Here is an 18,746-nt window from a genome sequence, read left to right as displayed (position 1 = left end):
CCACGTGTCCACTCCACGCACATGATTACGCCCTCCCCGTCTCCACGTTCCTTATAGGTTCGGGTCCTTACGTCCTCCCTCAGCCTGTATGCACCCCCATGTCTGCGACTTTGTGCTCATGTTCCCACGTCCCCCAGAAAGGCACGCGGAGCCACGGCGCTAAAAATCATTCCTTTATTCTACCCCAGGTATGCCGCGATCACAGGCACACGGGGAATCCACTGATGGCTTCGGTGCTCTGTGCGATCATGTCTGCCAGCAGAAAGCAAAAGCCTAGCGGGTGGAAGAAGGTGTGAGTCCAGGGGCAGATGGCCCGACAGGCTCTGGGGGCTGGGATTTTGGGCTCCAAGGACATGTCTACCGGGTCTGAGGGATTCGGGAGTGGAACGCATTGGGGAGTCCCCGGGTGGCCACTGTAGGGTTTCCTTTGAGACAGCTAGGGAGTTTCTGGGGGAGAGGGTCTTCTGGGCAGTTTCCACCCTCTTCCTGCTTACAGGTTACCTGCAAGAATTGAGAAGGGTAAAGCCAGCCATCCAGAAAAATAGGACCAGGAGAAGAAGACGTCGTTCTTCCATGCGTTCTTCACGGTGTAGCCTACGAAGGCGATAAGCAGCAGCAGCCCTGGGCCCCGCCAGGCTGCAGGTAAGCTTGCCCAGTTGGGGCAGCTCTCAGGTCCTGCCCTCCAAGACCGTACACCTTCAGAAAGCCCCTTCAGTGGCCTGCTAGGCCACGCCCGTCTCAAGCCACGCCCCTGCCCCAACGCCTTCACTTTTTACCCCGCCCCCTCCCTCCACTTCTGAGCTAGTGCTTGGAGCCCGTCCGCTGGCCCCAGACCCCATTTCACACAGATTGTCCACCCTCTGGGGGCTGGGGGCCTGGGGCCTGTTGGCTTCTCACCGCAGAGGAAGTGGAGGGCGCTCGTAGTCTGTGCCCGCAGCGACTCGCCCTGGTGGCATCGAATCCGCAGCCCCATAATCATGCTGACGATGCCGAAGCCCACCGCCAGCACCATGCACGCCGCGGTCACGGCCAGCGTGGCTGAGGAGAGCGGGCCGCATCAGCCCCGCGTGGGCGCCGCCCCTGCCGCGAAAGCTTCGGTCTCAACCGGAAGCTCTCCTGGCCACCACCCCCGCCCACGGTATGTGAAGGAGAGCCCCGGCCTCCAGCCCAGAGTCAGGCGTTTGAATGGGAACTTGGAAGTCACGTCAGGACCGGTGGTTAATGTCTTGACGGGGGATAGTGAGGTGTGGGGCTGGAGACAGGTCCACAGTAGGGGGTCATGGTGGCCTCGGTCATGGTGAAACAGCTGGATCTGAAATGGGGTGAAAGGAGCAGGAGTGGGGCGCCTTGCACTGTGCCCGGCTGTTGTGTCTCCAGGGCCAGGGGTAGGGGACTGGCTGGCTGTGGGGGTCGGAAGTGCGTCTGGCATCTGGATGGGCAGGGGCTCACTCTGGCAGGGAATGTTGGAGCAGACACCGTGGTTACACTCCTGCCACAGGCCACTGTGGCCTCCTTGGTGGCGGGTCCAGTAGTTGGTGGCAGTGGAGAGTATGGTGAAGACGTTGGCCATGAAGCTGAGCACAACGCCCCCACTCTGAAGGCTCCGCCTCACCCCCATGCCTGAAGCCTCCTGCCAAAGGCCATGCAGGTAGGATTGGCCAATGTCCCTCAGCCCACGCCCCCATCTCAGAAGACCTCCCTCCTTACAGGCCTCCCTCAGCCTGGAGTGCTACCTGGGGACTGAAGACCCCACCCTCAGATGTCTCTCAACAACCTTGCCTAGAGACCCACAATCACCTCCCCCCACCCTCTATCCTCCATGGCCTAGTCCTCCTACTGAGGACCTTGAGATCTCCCCTTTGAGGCTTCACCGCTTAGGAACTCATCTTCCCAGAGACCTCCTCCACCAGTGGAATGTCCCTTTAGCCTGTCCAGTCCCCCCTCACATACACACACACCCAAGTGACTCACACCCAGCTCCCCAGGGCTTCTTAGACACAGAGCCCAGAGGTGGGGGAAGGGAAGCTGGGTCTCTGTGAGGCACAGGAGTTCCAGAATCCTTCCCCCAGGGGCCTTTAAAGGGATAAACACCCCCCCCACCCACACACACACACTCACATCTACACCCCCATACACACCCAACAGCTATCTTAAACAACTGACAGCCATGAGTTAGATGGCAGGCCTGGGGGGAGCTTGAGGGCCCAGACATGGTAGACGAGGTCCTTCTTCTAGAAACTTCTCTTCCCTTGACTTTGAAGGTACACCACGAACCTTCTGTTCCCTTGACTTTGAAGGTACTCCTCTGGGAAGAGGTGCCTGCCCTGCTCTCCCTTTCCCTTTTAAATGCCAATTTCCTATGCAAGTCTATCCTACACCCTACTTATTATTTATTTATTTATTTATTTGAGACAGAGTCTCAAACCGTCACCCTCAGTAGAGTGCTCTCTGTGAGCGTCACCGCTCACAGCAAACTCCAACTCTTGGGCTTAAGCGATTCTCTTGCCTCAGACTCCCAAGTAGCTGGACCTACAGGCACCCGCCACAATGCCCGGCTATTTTTTGGTTGTAGTTGTCATTGTTGTTTGGCAGCCCTGGACTGGATTCCAACCTGCCAGCTCTGGTGTGTGGGTGGTGCTCTTATCCACTGAGCTACAGGTGCCGAGCCCCCCATCCTACACCCTCTTACCTCTCTCTAGCTTTTAGTGATTCTTAAGGCTTGGAGAGCAGACAGAACTCCATGTCTAGCCCACAGTCCCTCCCTGGAGTCCCAGACTCGAGTCCTCACCTGCTCCTGGCAGATCCCTGATACCCAGCCACATCCCAACCCAGCTTAGTGTCTTCCACCAAACTAGGGATGGCCTCACCTTCCTACCCAGTCCATCAGGCCAGACCCTTGAGCTCTGTCCTTGCTCCCTTCTTGCCCCCACCCACAAAGCCCTTGAGTCCCCAAATTCTGTTCCTCATTCCCTCTTTTCTACCTCGGGCCCTGGTCCCAGGTCAGATATTGTCCTCTTCTACCTGTGGCTTTGCCATCCTCCTCCCTAAGCTTCTAGCTTCCCCTGCATGTCCCCAGAGAGGTCTCTCTGGCACCCACTGCTGACACTGTCCCTCCCCTGCTCACAATTTTGTCCTAATGCCCCTCCTATCACCCTCAGGAAAAGGTCCATTGTGGCATTGAAGCCCCAGCCCCCACCTGCTTCTCCATATTAATTTTCCATCACTCCCACATTCCACATTCTGGCCACATTGCACAGTTCTCTATCCCCTCAAAACTCCTGGCCTTTCCATGGCTCCATCTTGGGGACACTCTGCCTGGATATGACCTTCCTTTGGCCCCCCAGAAATACCTAAATGTCTTCTCCCCGGAAAGATTATCTTCAGCCCTCTGCGGTATGGTCACTCTTTCTCAGTGCCCTCCCTAGGTTGGGACTGCTGTCTGGACAGTGTTAACTGCTTTTGGTCTGTCACTGTCCCCTTCCCCAGGCAGGACGACCATGTGGGCTGGCCGAGCTGTTGAGTTCTTACCATCCCAAGTCACCTGCCCTGGTGCTGGCATGCAGTTAACTTTTGTCTCGGCTGAATTAATCTCAGAACAACCAGATCTCAGACAATTTTTGTTGAATGAATAATGAAACAGATGAAGGGGATGAGGAGGGGTTGGGAGTGAGGGACAGAGGCAGGACGAAGCATTCCCATGGCTCCTGATAAGACCTTCGGAAGATAGTGATCAAGACATCTGCTCCTCTTGCTTTCCCCTCACAAGTTTTCATAGCCAGGTGCGCGAATGCCACAGTGAGCACCCAGACTCAGGGCACCTGGGGTGGCCAAAGAGAGTTTAGATGTTGCCCCTCCCTGTTCCCTCTGAGCCCCAGCTGGGCCCTCCCAAGCTCCCCAGGGCGACAGCCAAGATGGTCACCTGCACAGAGCAGGAGGATTGCTGAGATCCAGCCCAGGTAGAAAGACCAGGAGAAGAAGGCTTGGACCTGGGCGTGTGAAGGCTGTTCCCACCGCTCAATGGTGTACACCGCCATGGCCAGCATCATGGAGAGGCCTGCGACAAGGACAAGAGAGGTGGCCTAGCCCCTCAGCAGGAGCTCACTGGCCCCCAATGCCCAAGACCAGCCAGGAGTCCTTACCTGCAGCAAAGGCTGTGATGGTTGCGACAAGGGGGCCACGGCCCGGCACAGACAGCGAGGGAATGCAGGACAGGACCAGGAAGCCCACGGACACCAGGCCCCACAGGGTGGCCAGAATGCAGAACCCCTGCGTCACATGGATGTAGACTTATGGGAGAGGAGAACTCTGAGTGCCCATTCCCCAATGACCATCCCCCCGCAGGATAGCCCACTCCTCACCTGCTACGGGGACCCCAGGCACTGTTGGCCAGAGACCCGAGTGAGCTGATTTGGAGGGCCCCATGGCCACAAACCAGAAATCGGTGCTCAGGGCAATCAGGGAGGACATCAGGCCCAGGGAACCAGAGAGCAGGGCCAGCGACCGGCAGGGCTCCATGGGGCTGAGTGCTGGGTTCTGGGTTCTTGGGATGAAGAGGCTGCTGATGCAGACTCCTGAGTGTCTGAGTAAGGAGGAGGCTGTGCACCCAGACTCAAGGCCACTGAGCTCAAGAAAGAGAAGCTAACAAGCAGCAGGGGCAGTGAGGAGTCTGCCACTTCATACAAGACTGGTTAGGTTTCACACAGTTCCCGGTAGCTGCCTCATCTCACACACCCTCCCTTCCTGTATTGCACAGACCACGTCCTCCCTCCCATTCTTGGGCCTAGTCCCCCACTGGTGTGTGGTGGGGGAGGACACTGAACAAGTCAGATCATCAGTGGTTTAGGTGGTGGTTGAGAACTTGACTCTATCTCAGGTTCTAAGCCTCCAACCTTTGGAGCCCTCAGCACCAGGGAGGGCTTCCTGAAAGGGGTGAGAGCAAAGTTTGGGGGCCCAGAGGTGAGAGGTGGCCAATCAGAGTAGGAGTAAGTTAAATGGGAGGGCAGATGTGGCTGAAGAGGACAGTTGGGGATATGTGTCACACTTTCCTGCGGTTCTGCAGCCTTTCATTCTGAGAGAAGGCCCCAACTCTACAGTTGTCACTAAAGAGGGGGCTGGAGGTAAGAACCCCTAGAACTTGAGAAGCAGAGATCTGGGGGCTTAACCTCCAGGTCTGAGGGAGGAAGGGGCAGGTCAGGAGCTCAGCCTCCTTGGCTAGAGCATTTGCCCAAGGCAAGCACATGGTGGAGAATCATAATTCCTAAAGGTTTGTGGACAGGAAAACATGTCACCTCCTCATATGATAAATGAGTTCAGAGGCAGCTCTGCCTGGGGTAGGGCCTCCAGTGTGGTGGGCCATGTCACCAGGATCAAGGTGCCTGGGTGTGGAGAGAGGGCACAAAACTAAAGCAAGATCCTCTAGTCTTCTAGCACTGGCTTCTCCACTCACACCATCGGTGAGCAGGTATGAGAGGTGCCACAGCCCAGGTAGAAGGTCCAGGAAAACTTGACCTCAATGAAGTGGGAAATAGTTGGGAGAGGACATCTGATATGTAGATGAACTGGGCCAGCACCCCCAAGACTGCAGGCGAATAGGGGGAACCAGAAATGGCCCAGAAGGCTGGGTCCTCTCTTTTTCTTTTCTTTTTCTTTCTTTCTTTTTTTTTTTTTTTTTTTTTTTGTAGAGACAGAGTCTTACTTTATCGCCCTCGGTAGAGTGCCATGGCATCACACAGCTCACAGCAACCTCTAACTCCTGGGCTGAAGCGATTCTCTTGCCTCAGCCTCCCGAGTAGCTGGGACTACAGGTGCCCGCCACAATGCCTAGCTATTTTTTGGTTTGCAGTTCAGCCGGGGCCGGGTTTGAACCCGCCACCCTCGGTATATGGGGCCGGCACCTTACCGACTGAGCCACAGGCGCCGCCCTTTTTTTTTTTTTTTTTTTTTGAGACAGAGTCTCACTATGTAGCCCTGGGTAGAGTGCTATAGCATCACAGCTCACAGCAACCTCAAACTCTTGGGCTTAAGTGATTCTCTTGCCTCAGCCTCCCAAGTAGCTGGGACTACAGGCGCCCACCACAACACCCGATTCTTTTTTGTTTCAGTTGTCATTGTTGTTTAGCAAACCCAGGCTGGGTTTAAACCCACCACCCTTGGTGTATGTGACTGGCTCTGTAACCATTGTGCTATAGGCACCAAGCCATCGGTCCTCTCCTTTCTTGGAGACTCCCTGTGGCAGGACCCTAGGCTCCCCAGTGAAGCAACTGGCCATTCTGAGAACATGTTCATGAGAACAGACTCCCAGAGATGGGTGGAGGTCATGAGCACAGGGCCACAGCACAAAAATGGTGGTGGCCAGTACTCTGGTGAGGCTTCAGAAAGTCTGGGCCATAGTGAGTAGAAAAATCAGAGCACAGAGCCCGTCTGTGTTGGTGACCCCATTCTTTATTTATTTATTTATTTTTTTTTGAGGCAGAGTCTCACTTTGTTGCCCTCCGTAGAGTGCTATGGCATCATAGCTGACAGCAACCTCAGACTCTTGAGTGCAAGCCTTTCTCTTGCCTTAACCTCCCGAGTAGCTGGGACTACAGGTGCCTGCCACACACCTTGCTATTTTTAGAGATGGGGTCTCACTGTAGTTTAGGCTGGTCTAGAATTTATAATCTCAGGTGACCCATCCACCTCGGCCTCCCAGAGTGCTGGGATTACAGGCATAAGTCACTGCACCCAGCCTTCTTGACCCCATTCTTAATCCCAGCTCTAACCCCAAACCCAATCTCAAGCCCAGTTTTAACCACAAATTCAAACCATTCCCTTCCCCCAGACTTACCCTATTCTTATTTCCATCCCCAACCCCAATTTCCAGCTCCAACTGCAAATTTAACCCCATGCCTATCCCCAAATCTAATTCCATTCTCATTCCCATACCCAACCCCAAACTACAAATTCAAACCCAACCCATTGTCATTCCCAAACTTAATGACCTCATTGTCATTCCCAAACTATCCTTAACTTTAGCTCCAACATAAATATAAACCCATCTCCATTCAAAATCGAATCCCATTCTTATCCCCAAACCTAACCCCTCCCTATTCTTGACCTGACCTCCCAGTCCAAACCCCACCCATCCGCATTCTGAAACTGAACCCCATCCTCATTCCCATCCTAGACCTGACTCCAGCCCCACTTCTGCTTTCTTTTCCACAAACCCCATAATTATTACCTAACCCGCCCATTTTCATCTCCCCTCCATATCCAGGTCCAAGCCTGTAATTTGCTTCTTGTCTCCCCAGATCAGTGGACACACCCATGCACCATGCACACAGGGGAGCCACTAGAGCAGTGGTTTTCAACCTTCCTAATGCCACGACCCTTTAATACCGTTCCTGTGGGTCACGACCCACAGGTTGAGAACCGCTGCACTAGAGGCTTAGAGCAGAGGAGTGAGATGATTTGAATCATGTTTTAATAAAACTCCCTCTGGGTACATACTGCAGGGTGCTGGGGAAGCAGGGAGGCTACTTAGGAGGCTGCTCACCAAGTCATATGAGCAATGACTGGATGAGCAAGGAGTCAAATTCTGGATATATCTTTAATGTAGTGCCTACACTATTTGCTGATAAATCAGATGTTGGATGTAAGCGAAAGAAGCTGAGGATGATTATAGAGTTACTGGCTTGAGCGGCTGGATAAAAATGGAGGTGTCATTTCCTAAGTTGGGGCAGACTGTGGGAACAGCACTTGGGTGTGTGTGCAAGAGAGATAGGAAACTTATGTTGAGACTTGAAATTTGAGATTCCTCTTATTTTCAGGTGGAAATGTCGAGTAAGTTGAGGTTGTGAGTCTGGAGTTATAATATCATTATTATGGCTACAGTGAGCACCTGTAAGTATGATTACTGCAATTAGCCATTGTAAATACTTCTATATAAATAGGCCTCGGCTTGGCACCCATGGCTCAGTGAGTAGGGCGCTGGCCACATACACTGAAGGTGGCAGGGTCGAGGTCAGCCCGGGCCTGCTAAACAACAATGACAACTGCAACCAAAAAATAGCTGGGCATTGTGGCAGGTGCCTGTAGTCCCAGCTACTTGTGAAGCTGAGGCAAGAGAATCGCTTAAGCCCAAGAGTGTGAGGTTTCTGTGAGCTGTGACACCACGGCACTCTACTGAGGGTGACGTAATGAGACTCTGTCTCAAAATAAAAAATAATAATAATAAAAAAATAGGCCTTGATAAATTATTAGGGAAGGATCCAATTGCCATTATTATTAAAGTCTCTATTATTTATTATTAGAGAAAACCTCAATAATAATAGTATAATTGTTATTCGAGGAGACCCCAATAAATAGTATTTTAGAGAATAAGCCTCTATTAACATAAGTCACTAGCATAAGCTGTAATAAATATCCTTATCATTATAATCAACTTTGCAAAAAGTCTTATTTTGATAGACATTAGTAAAGCTCAGCAGCTGCATCAGTATATTGAATGCCCTGATAATGAATGGATGAAGAGAAGGTCATGGTCGTGAGTGGTGCATGAAACTGCAGGTGCAGAAAGTAAAGGCTGTGAAGCTCTGAGGCTTCTAGCTGGAGGGGCCCAATCTGGGAGGGGAGAGGAGGTTAAGGAGAGCCAAGTGGAGATGGTGTGGGGTGGGGTAGGACTTTTTTTTTTTTTTTTTTTCAGAGACCTTTTCATGTATCTTGTGATCCTAGGCGTCAGTCTCCTGGAAGGTGAACTTTGGTTAACTCCTGGGTAGGGGCTCTGTGATTATTAATTCCTGTTCTCATCCCTCCTGGAACTAGAAAGGTTGGGCCTCCAAAATACGACACCCCTCCCCATATTCACACCTCTCCCTCCTCACCCCAATCCCTCAAAGATTCATCCTTTAGTAGTTTCACATCAGTTTTATTTGACACCAAAACATTGCTCTAATGGATATTTCATTTTTCTAACAACTTGCCTGGCAGATGGAGACTTAGGATCTCCTCAACTCCCTCCTGCCAGGCCTCATTCTTCTTAGCTTCCCGCTTAGGACGCAGGAGTCAGGGGCCCCCACCTAGTGTCCAGGACCAAGCCCCCTCATGCCCCCAGAAACCAGGATTTCAGGCCTCTAGACCCTCCCCCTTCTCTCCAGTGACCTCATTTTAACTTCCAGATGAAGTTGGGGGATTTATCAGGGCTCAGCGAGGAGTAGACAGGCGCCGGCATTCATGCATCCGGTAGCTACACATGTAGAAAATCCCTGCAGAAGAGATCAAAATTGGTTCCCCAGAGCCTTTCCCCCACCAAGAGACCCCTGCACCACACCCCCTTTCTCCCTAGGCGCCATGGAACGGGCCTCCTCAGGCCTGGGGTCTGCCTCCCACTCCAGTGCTGACCCAATAGGATCTCCCCTTTGAAATGCTGCCTACCCTGCCCTGGGACACCGAACTTCCCTCAGCCCCAGTACCTGCAAAGAAGGTCATAAGCAGGGCTACCCAGCCCAGGATGTAAGACCAGGAAAAGCGCCAGTCCCCAAAGCGGCGGCCCAGGAAGCTGACTGTGACTCCAGTGTAAATGGCCAAGGCCAACAAGACAAAAAGGGCTGGGGAGAGAAGGTGGGAGGGTGTGGGTGGATACAGGGATGGAGTATTGGGGTGAGATTAGGAAAAGGGGTAGGAGTTGGATGAGTGGAGGTGGGGAACGGGGAGGAGAAAGCAGGCTGTTGAGTTTGAAGTGGGAGTAAAGATGATTATGGGGTAAGGTTGGGTGAGGATGGGGCAGGGTTGTGCTCTACAATAAAGAGTTTGAATGGTCATTGTCACTGGTTCCTGGGAGACTCTAAATGCTTGGAATTTCCTGTGTTATAGGAGTATCTTTGTTGTTCTTGAGCTCTTGGACCACACCTGAGTTCATGCTCAGGAGATGAGGTGACTCAGGGTAAGGACTAGCCACCAGAAAAACCTGCCATCTGATGAGAGGATTGAGGCTTTGAGCTATTTGATATCTACCCAACCTCAATCTTGGGGGAGCAGAGGGAAGCTGGAGATTGAGTTCAGTCAGTAGCTAATGATTTGATCAATTATACCTATGTGATGAAACTCCTATAAAAACTCCAGACACAGAAGCTCATGGAGCTTCCTGTTTGTGAACACATTTATGTGCCGAGAGGGTGACCCCTAGTTCCACAGGAAGAAGACATGGAAATTCCGTGCTTGAGGCCCTCCCAAGGATCTCCTCATTTATTTGCCTGGTCCCAAGTTGTGCTCTCTGTAATAAAATTGTGATTGCAAGTATAGCACTTTCCTGAGTTCTGTGAATTCTATGAATTATTCCAGCAAATTCTTGAACTTGAGTGAGTCTTGGAAACCCCTAAATTTGTAGCCAGTTGATCAAAACTGTGAGTGGCCCAGAGACCCCACTTGTAGCTTGTGTCTGAGATGGGGGCAGTCTTACTGGGGACTGTGCCCTTATCCTGTGGAGTCTGACATTAATTGCAGAAGTGTGGGAGGGGAGTGTTAGGGCCAGAATTAAACTAGTCCACCAGCAGGTGTCAGAATAGGCTGGGACTAGAAATAGTTACCAGGTTGGTTTGGGGAATGGGGATGGAATTGAAAGTGAGGAGGCTTAGGGAGTGAGAGTAGGGGTGGGGTGGATGGGATTGGAGATAGGAGTGAAGAGGGACAGAGGAGGGTGGGCCCACTCACTTGAGGCAAAGAACATGATGCCAGCAGAGAAGGGCCGGGACAGGCGAGTGAAGGTGGGCTGCTGAGCGAAGGCCAGGATGCCCATGATGATGCCAGAGGTGGCGCACAGGGCAGACAGGATCATGAAGGCCCGGGTGGCATTCCAGTATGCTGTGAGAGCACCCCAGAGTCACGTCCATGCCTCCCCTGCTCTCAGTGAAGGAAGCTGCTGCTTCTGGGATGAAAATGCCTTGGCCTTCTTTGTATCTTTGACCCCGTTCCTCCCTCACATCTTTGCACATGCCTTCCTCTTCACCTGGCAAACTCCTACTCATCCTCCAAAGCCCATCCCCCAAGACCCCACCTCTAGGAAGTATCACTCTACCCCACAGGCATCATCTTCTCCCCTCACTTACTTGGGGTTGTGATTCTCTTTGTCTGACCCCAGCCTGACCACCCCCTGAGGACAGAGTCTCACGAACATCCCTACCACAGATTTGGTTTGCACATTGGCCTAGAATAGCTGTTCTCAACCTGTGGGTCACAACCCACAGGAAATGTATTAAAGGGCGGTGGCATTAGGAAGGTTGAGAACCACTGGGAAGAATGTTTGTTGAATGAATAAATAAATTAATAAATGAATGCTGATTCCTTATATCCTCCTGGTCATCACTATCCTCTCATGCACTGTTCTCTTCCATTTCCTTCATACCACTTACATCTGAAATCGTCCTGCTTGTTTTTAATTTACTTTAAATGTCTGTCTCTTCCCTCTAAATTCTCAGCTCTGTGAGGACAAGGCCCTTTGAACCTCTTGCATTGCTGTATCCCCAGCACCCAGCCCCTGACACATAATGGTGCTCAGTAAACGTGTTGGATGAAGGGATGGTGAGCAGTGGACCACTCTTCTGTGCTCCATCCAGTATGGGCCTTACAAGATGCTGTGGGATGGTTCAGCGCCTGTAGCTCAAGCAGCTAGGGTGCCAGCCACATACACCAGAACTGGCGGATTCGAATCCAGCCTGGCCCGCCAAACAATGACAACTACGACCAACGGAAAGACAGCCAGGCACAATAAAAAAAGGGATTACTTGAGCCCAAGAGTTTGAGGTTGCTGTGAGCTGTGATACCACAGCACTCTACGGAGGGTGACAGCTTGAGACTCTGTCTAAAAAATAATAATAAAATAAAATAATAAATAACCTCTACTTCTCAGCAATTCCTAAAACAGTAATTGAATGAGTCTAGTCACAAACCAATGGAATGGCATACAAAATCCCCATGCCATTTTGATTCTGTAAAAAAATGGTTACACTCAGGCATTGGATCTTCATGGCTCATAAAATAATGGAACTACCACATGGGAGGACCTTTGTGCAGAATGAGCCTATTAATCTTACATAGCACCCTCCCTGCTCCTCCCCCACACCACACCCCTCTTCCCTCACCGATCTCCTGGTGTTAGGAAGGGAATATTTGTGCAGAGTTGACCTAAAGGTGAATAAAAGATTTATAGTTATTGTGCTTCTGGATCTCTGGAAAGTTTGTAAATATCTTTGTACACTCAAAAACTGCCATCACTTACTTTCTTTTTTTTTTTTTTTTTTTTGTGGTTTTTGACCGGGGCTTGGTTTGAACCCGCCACCTCCAGCATATGGGACCGGTGCCCTACTCCTCGAACCACAGGCGCTGCCCCATCACTTACTTTCTAAAGCCTCTTTGAACTAACCAGAAGCAGGCTTGACCCCTGTCTGAGGGAGGAATACATAGAAGGTGGTGGTGCAGTGATAGGGCAGAGATTTTGATAATGTGTGTGCCTATGAGAGAACTGGAAAAAAATTTTAGATTTTTAATAATTTCAATATGAAACATAGTAGACTAAAAAAAAGAAAAAAGAAAAAAGAAAAGATAGCGGGCGTTGTGGCGGGTGCTTGTAGTCCCAGCTACTTGGGAGGCTGAGGCAAGAGAATCACTTAAGCCCAGGAGTTGGAGGTTGCTGTGAGCTATGACACCATGGCACTCTACCCAGGGTGATAGCTTGAGACTCTGTCTCAAAAAAAAAAAAGAAAAGGGGGGGTGGCGCCTATGGCTCAGTGAGTAGGGCACCAACCCCATATACCGAAGGGGCTCAGAGAAGTAAAGTGACTTGCCCGAGGTGCCATAATTCGAAGCAGGGCAGAGTTGAAACTCTAAGACAGGTTCGAACTCAGCCCTGACCAAACTGCAACAACCAAAAAAAAAATTCTTAAAAAAAACAAGATGGTATGGGAATAAGAATCAGAATCTCATTCTCCACTTAGCAACTGCCACCTATGTGCCAGGCTTATCTCCCAAATAGTATCTTATTTATTTCTTATATCAGCCCTATGCTCTAAGTATTATTTTATTATTTATTTATTGTTTTGTTTTTGTTTTTTTTTTTTTGAGACAGAGTCTCAAGCTTTTGCCCTGGGAAGAGTGCCATGGCATCATCATAGCTCACAGCAACCTCCAACTCTTGGGCTCAAGTGATCTTCTTGCCTCAGTTTTTCTATTTGTAGTAGACACAGGATCTCCCTCTTGTTCAAGCTAGTCTCAAACTTAAGTACTATTTTAATTCATATTTTACAGGTGATGAAACCGGGGCTCAGAGAAGTAAAGTGACTTGCCCGAGGTGCCATAATTCGAAGCAGGGCAGAGTTGAAACTCTAACTCCAACACCCACACTCTTAACTGTTTGGCTCTCCTGGTATCTTGGAGCACCTCTCTTGGAGGATAATTGGACTCCTCAGACAGAACTTGGATGCTCCCATGGAAAAGTAAAAAGCCAGACTGAGCAAGAGTGACACCCAGTCTCTACTAAAAGTAGAAAAACTAGCCAGGCATTGTGGTAGGTGCTTGTAGTCCCAGCTATTCAGGAGGCTGAGGCAAGAGGATCGCTTGAGCCTAGAAATTTGAGGTTGCCGTGAGCCATGTGAGCCATGATACCACAGCACTCTACCCAAGGTGACAGAGTGAAACTCTGTCTCAAAAAAGAAAAAAAGAGAGAGAGAGACAAGAAAAAAGGAAAGTAAAAAGCCTAGAATCTTTGCAAAATGCAGTGTTTGGGGCGAGGCTGAGAGAAATTCCTGGCTGTTTCCCCATGGATGTTATTACAGGACAAATTACGTCCCTTTGTCCTCCAAATTTGTGTGTTGAAGTTGTAGCCCCCAATGCCTCAGAATGGTACATTATTTGGAACTAGGGTCAGTGTTGATGTTATTGGTGAAGTGCTGTGGTAGGGTGGGTTTCTTTTTTTTTTCTCCCTCTCTTTTCTTTTTTATTTTTTTTTAGAGACAGAGTCTCACTTTGTCATCCATGGTAGAATGCTGTGGTGTCACAGCTCACAGCAACCTCTCAGCTCTTGGGCTTAGGCGATTCTCTTGCCTCAGCCTCCCGAGTAGCTGGGACTACAGGCGCCCACCACAACACCCGGCTAGTAGGGTGGGTTTCTAATCCAGGGACTGGTGTCTTTATGTAGAAAGAGGAAATGTGGACATAGACACACACAGAGAAAGAGGAAGCTCTGCAATGAAGGTAGAAATAGAAGCGAGGCACCTTCAAGCCAAGGAACACTGAAGGTTGTCAGCAAATCACCAGAAGCTGGGGGAGGGACAGACACGAAGGAGAAAGAGATTTTCCCTTGCAGCCCTCAAAAGGAATCAATCTTGCCAGCACCTTGATATTGGACTTCTGGCCTCCATAGCTGTGAAATAAAACATTTCTGTTGTTTAAGCCACCACGTTTGTAGTAGTTCTTTTTCTTCTTCTTTTTTTTTTTTTTGGCCAGGGCTGGGTTTGAGCACACCACCTCCAGTATATGGGGCCAGTGCCCTACTCCTTTGAGCTACAGGGGCCCACCCCACCCCCCCACCCCCACACACACACCTTGGTCACCCTCAGTAAATTCTGTGGCATCATAGTTCACAGCAACCTCAAACTCTTGGCTCAAGTGATCCTCTTGCCTCTCAAGTAGCTGGGACCACAGGCACCCACCATAATGCCCAGGTATTTTTTTTTTTTTAGAGATGGCTTGGTGTAATCATGCCTGTAATCCCAGCACTCTGGGAGACTGAGGCGGATGGATTGCCTGAGCTCACTGGTTGGAGACCAGCCTGAGCCAGAGCGAGACCTCATCTCTAAAAATAGCCAGGCCTTGTGGTGGATGCCTGTAGTCCCAGTTATTTGAGAGGCTGAGATAAGAAAATCGCTTGAGAACAGGAGTTGGAGGTTGCTGTGAGCTATGACACTACAGCACTCTACTGGGAGTGACAAAGTAAGACTATGGAAAAAAAAAATTCTCAAAAAAAAAAGAGCCTCCTGACCTCCTGAGCCTTCTCAACCTCCTGAGTATCTGGGACTACAGGCACCTGCCGCAATGCCCGGCTATTTTTTTCTCTTTTTTAAAAGAGGGGACGCAGTCTGTCTCAGGCTGGTCTTGAACTTTTGAGCTCAAGCAATCCTCCCCTGAGAATCAGCCTCCCAGAGTGCTAGGATTACAGGCCTCTGGGCTGGCTTTTTTTTTTTTTCTTTAAGCAAGGTCTCACTCTATCACTCAGGCTAGATACAATACAATGGCATCATCATAGCTCACAGCAACTTCAAACTGCTGGGCTCAAGCCATCCTCCTGACTCAGCCTCTCTAAGTAGTTGGGACTACAGGTGCCCACCACAATACCCAGCTAATTTTTCAATTTTTTTTTTTTTTTGGCCAGGGCCAGGTTTGAACCTGCCACCTCCGGTTATGGGGCTGGCGCCTACTCCTTGAGCCACAGGCACAGCCCCAAAATTTTTCTATTTTTATTATTTATTTATTTGTTTGTTTGTTTTTGAGACAGAGCCTCCAGCTGTCGCCCTGGGTAGAGTGCTGTGGCATCACAGCTCACAGCAGCCTCCAACTCCTAGGCTTAAGCCATTCTCCTGCCCCCACCTCCCAAGTAGCTGGGACTACAAGCGCCCACCACAATGCCCAGCTATTTTTTTGGTTCCAGCCGTCATTGTTTGGTGGGCCAGGGCTGGATTCAAACCCGCCAGCTCAGGTGTATGTGGCTGGCGCCTTAGCCACTTGAGCCACAGGCACTGAGCCAATTTTTCTATTTTTAATAGAGTCAGGTCTTGCCCTTGTTCCGGCTGGTCTTAGCTCCTGAACTCAAGCAATCCTCCCTTCTTGGCCTCCTGGAGTGCTAAGATTACAGGTATGCAATACCACACACAATTAATTCTTCCTTCCTTCCTTCCTTTTCTCTCTTTCTTTCTTTTCTTTTCTTATAGAGATGAGATCTTTCTCTTGCTCAGGCTAGTCTTGAACTCATAGCCTCAAGCAATCCTCCCAGCTTAGCCTCCTAAAATGCTAGAATTACAACCATGAGCCAACATGCTTGGCTGGATATTTTTTTCAAAAAGAGCTTCAAATCTCCTGATTTTTAAATATTGGCAACTCATTCAGAAACTTTAAAAACACTGGGAAGACCCAACAAAACACATTGGCGGTTGGGCTTTGCCCCTGACAATCAAGCTAAGGACTCCTGCTTTAATTTTGGTGAGCAAGCCACAGTTGATGAGCAAGTTAAGCCAGCTGTTTTGACAAATAACCAAGGGTGAGGTATGTCCCTGAGGTGTTCATTTTTTGTGTGGTCCCAAGCATGTTGAATGAATCAAAGATCTTTACCAAGCCTCCCTCTCTCTCCCTCACTCTCAGCAGAGATAAGATATGGAACTGACCTGTCCCTTAGGGCATTCTCAGAATGAAACAGGAGAAATGGTAGAAACGTCACAAATGAGACTGCCGGAACTGAGAAGAATGGGTGAAGTCAGGTGTCTGGGATCTGCTCAGGACAAGCCTTTCCACTTCTCTCTGCCTCACTCTACTGCTCCAGTAAATGAGTATCATACCTCCTCTCTTGGGGCTGGTTCAGTGGGATAGGGCTGGGGAGGTCCCTGCATATGCCTGTCATACCTAGAGCTCAGTGCGGGGGAGTAGCTCTTCTTAACCCCTTCAAGAGAATGTTTGAATTTTGAAATCAAATCTCATGTTCTCTTCATCAAACTGCCCTCTTAGTGTTGTTGAAAGATGGAATAGAATTAATCCATCTAAAGTGCTTAGAATAGCATATAAGGCATGGTAAGCACACAATAAATGTCACATTTTATTGTTATTACTACTAGTAGTAGTAATATGCAATATATTATATATTTTTTTATTTATAGTAAAGACAGGGTCTCCCTCTTGCTTAGGTTGGTCTTGAACTACGGGAGCTCAAGCAATCCTCCTGCCTCAGCCTCCCAGAGTGCTAGGATTATAGGTATGAGCCACCATGTCTGGTCAATATCATATATTATTAATTTATTAATGTATTATATGTGTGTTATATAATACATTACACATGTTAATTTATTATACAATATATAGTATAATAGAATATGTTATATATACTATATTATATATTAATTTATTCTGTAGTATTTAGTGTGAGATATAATACAAAATATGTTATATATTATTATTAATTCATCATGTAATATTTAGTGTAATATGATATATTATGCATAATATAGTATACGTTATTAATTTTTTACTACATATGACAAATATGTAATATACCATACATCACTATGTATTTCTCTCTCTATATATATATGCATATAACATGGCTTGGCACATAGGTTTTTTTTGTGTGTTTTGTAGAGACAGAGTCTCATTTTGTTGCCCTAGGTAGAGTGCCATGGCTTTACAGCTCACAGCAACCTCCAACTCCTGGGCTTAGGCAATTCTCTTGCCTCAGCCTCCCTAGTACCCAGGACCACAGGCGCCCGCCACAATGCCCGGCTATTTTTTGTTGCAGTTTGGCTGGGGCTGGGTTTGAACCCGCCACCCTTGGTGTATGGGGCTGGCGCCCTACCCACTCGGGGCCACAGGTACCGCCCGACTGTGTTAAGTATACTTAAGTAATAAAAATATACTTCATCCCGTATTTAGCAAACTCAGGGCTCATATTGCTTCTGTATGCCCCAGTACCTAATGTAACTCCTGGTCCACAGTAGATATTTAGAAAATGCTGCTCTGGCAGCCCAGCCTCAACTGCTATGCCTGACACTTCCTGTGCCAGGAAATGCCACCTCTCTCAACCTAACCTCTAAAGCAGCATCCTGTAATTGCAACTAGAAAACAACCCTGAGATCCCAGTTCTGCCCCTCCCACGCTGAGTGACCTCAGACTGGTTGGTCCCTTTCCCTCTCTGAGCCCCACCTGGGCTACAGGTGGCCCTTGGGCCCTGAGGCTCTGCCCAGCCTAGACCTGTGGGGCTCACCGATGCTCTCTGTCTGCAGGTAGCACTTGCTTCCCAGGCAGTACCGCCACAGGCCCTGGTGGGCAAAGGACCCCGACAGCCGGTACTGCATCCAGTGGTCTGTTGCCGTGGCCACCACCAGGAGAATGGTCCCCACCCAGGCACAGAAGAGGCCACCACCCATGAAGCTGTACATGGTGATCTGTGGGGAAGGGGAGAGACAGGGTTGGGAGCTAGATTCCTGGGTCCTGGGAGAGGAAGGGGCTAGTGGAGTGGGACACCTGGTTCCTGGGATACAGAGCTGAACACCTGAACCCCTGGGTCCTGGGGAGAGGGCCTGGAGGCCCGGAACCCTGGATCTAAGAGAGGAGGGCCTGGGGAGTTGGACTTCTAGGTTCTGAGCAAAGAATGGTCCAAGATTCCTGAGTCCTAGGTGAGGAGGGGACTAGAGGTTGGGCCACCAGGTCCCTGGCAGAGGAAGGAGGAGCTGGAAGGAGCCTAGACCCCAGGGCCCTAGGGAAAAAGGACTCAGGTCCCATGCCTGGTGCCTACCTGAGCAGTAGAGCCTGCCCCAAGCCCTCCTTCTGCCTCGGCCCCTCTGTGCAGACTGAGCTGAGCCAGGCTGCCAGCCTCTCTGCCCCTTGGGTCCCCCAAATCCCTTAAGCCTCCCCAAACAATGGCCCTGCAGCCCAGCAGCTTCCAGCAAGCAGAAGTGCAGCGGTGGCAGAGGCCCTCAGTGGAATTCGCTGAAGCAGGGATCTGGTGGCTCCCTGCCCCC

The 18,746-nt window shown here is 49.9% G+C and overlaps 3 protein-coding genes and 1 long non-coding RNA gene across 4 annotated transcripts; 1 reads left to right on the top strand and 3 right to left on the bottom strand.

Annotated features, from left to right (window-relative positions):
• Positions 1-158: 158 nt before the first annotated feature.
• Positions 159-1,675, bottom strand: CLDND2 (claudin domain containing 2). Its single transcript, XM_053604431.1, has 4 exons — positions 1,450-1,675; positions 898-1,038; positions 502-621; positions 159-273 (listed from the first exon to the last, which is right to left on the bottom strand). Exons 1-4 carry the CDS (start codon positions 1,616-1,618, stop codon positions 200-202), a joined length of 504 nt encoding a protein of 167 aa, XP_053460406.1. The 5' UTR covers positions 1,619-1,675; the 3' UTR covers positions 159-199.
• Positions 1,002-14,415, top strand: LOC128595661 (uncharacterized). The gene is made up of 3 exons (XR_008382964.1): positions 1,002-1,138; positions 13,276-13,463; positions 14,165-14,415. It is a non-coding gene; the product is annotated as an uncharacterized LOC128595661 (long non-coding RNA).
• Positions 1,710-5,631, bottom strand: NKG7 (natural killer cell granule protein 7). Its single transcript, XM_053604430.1, has 4 exons — positions 4,359-5,631; positions 4,140-4,286; positions 3,920-4,054; positions 1,710-3,818 (listed from the first exon to the last, which is right to left on the bottom strand). Exons 1-4 carry the CDS (start codon positions 4,513-4,515, stop codon positions 3,760-3,762), a joined length of 498 nt encoding a protein of 165 aa, XP_053460405.1. The 5' UTR covers positions 4,516-5,631; the 3' UTR covers positions 1,710-3,759.
• Positions 5,754-18,164, bottom strand: LIM2 (lens intrinsic membrane protein 2). Its single transcript, XM_053604432.1, is given in 4 exon segments — positions 5,754-9,242; positions 9,450-9,584; positions 10,687-10,867; positions 17,898-18,164. Coding segments are annotated over 4 exon segments (645 nt in total). The 3' UTR covers positions 5,754-9,180.
• Between the last annotated feature and the right edge of the window lie 582 nt (positions 18,165-18,746).

The sequence above is a fragment of the Nycticebus coucang genome, chromosome 10 (assembly GCF_027406575.1).
Source record: "Nycticebus coucang isolate mNycCou1 chromosome 10, mNycCou1.pri, whole genome shotgun sequence".
NCBI classification, from domain to species: domain Eukaryota; kingdom Metazoa; phylum Chordata; class Mammalia; order Primates; family Lorisidae; genus Nycticebus; species Nycticebus coucang.
Note: the sequence above shows the minus strand (reverse complement) of the source record. Positions and strands in the feature narration are given on the sequence as shown.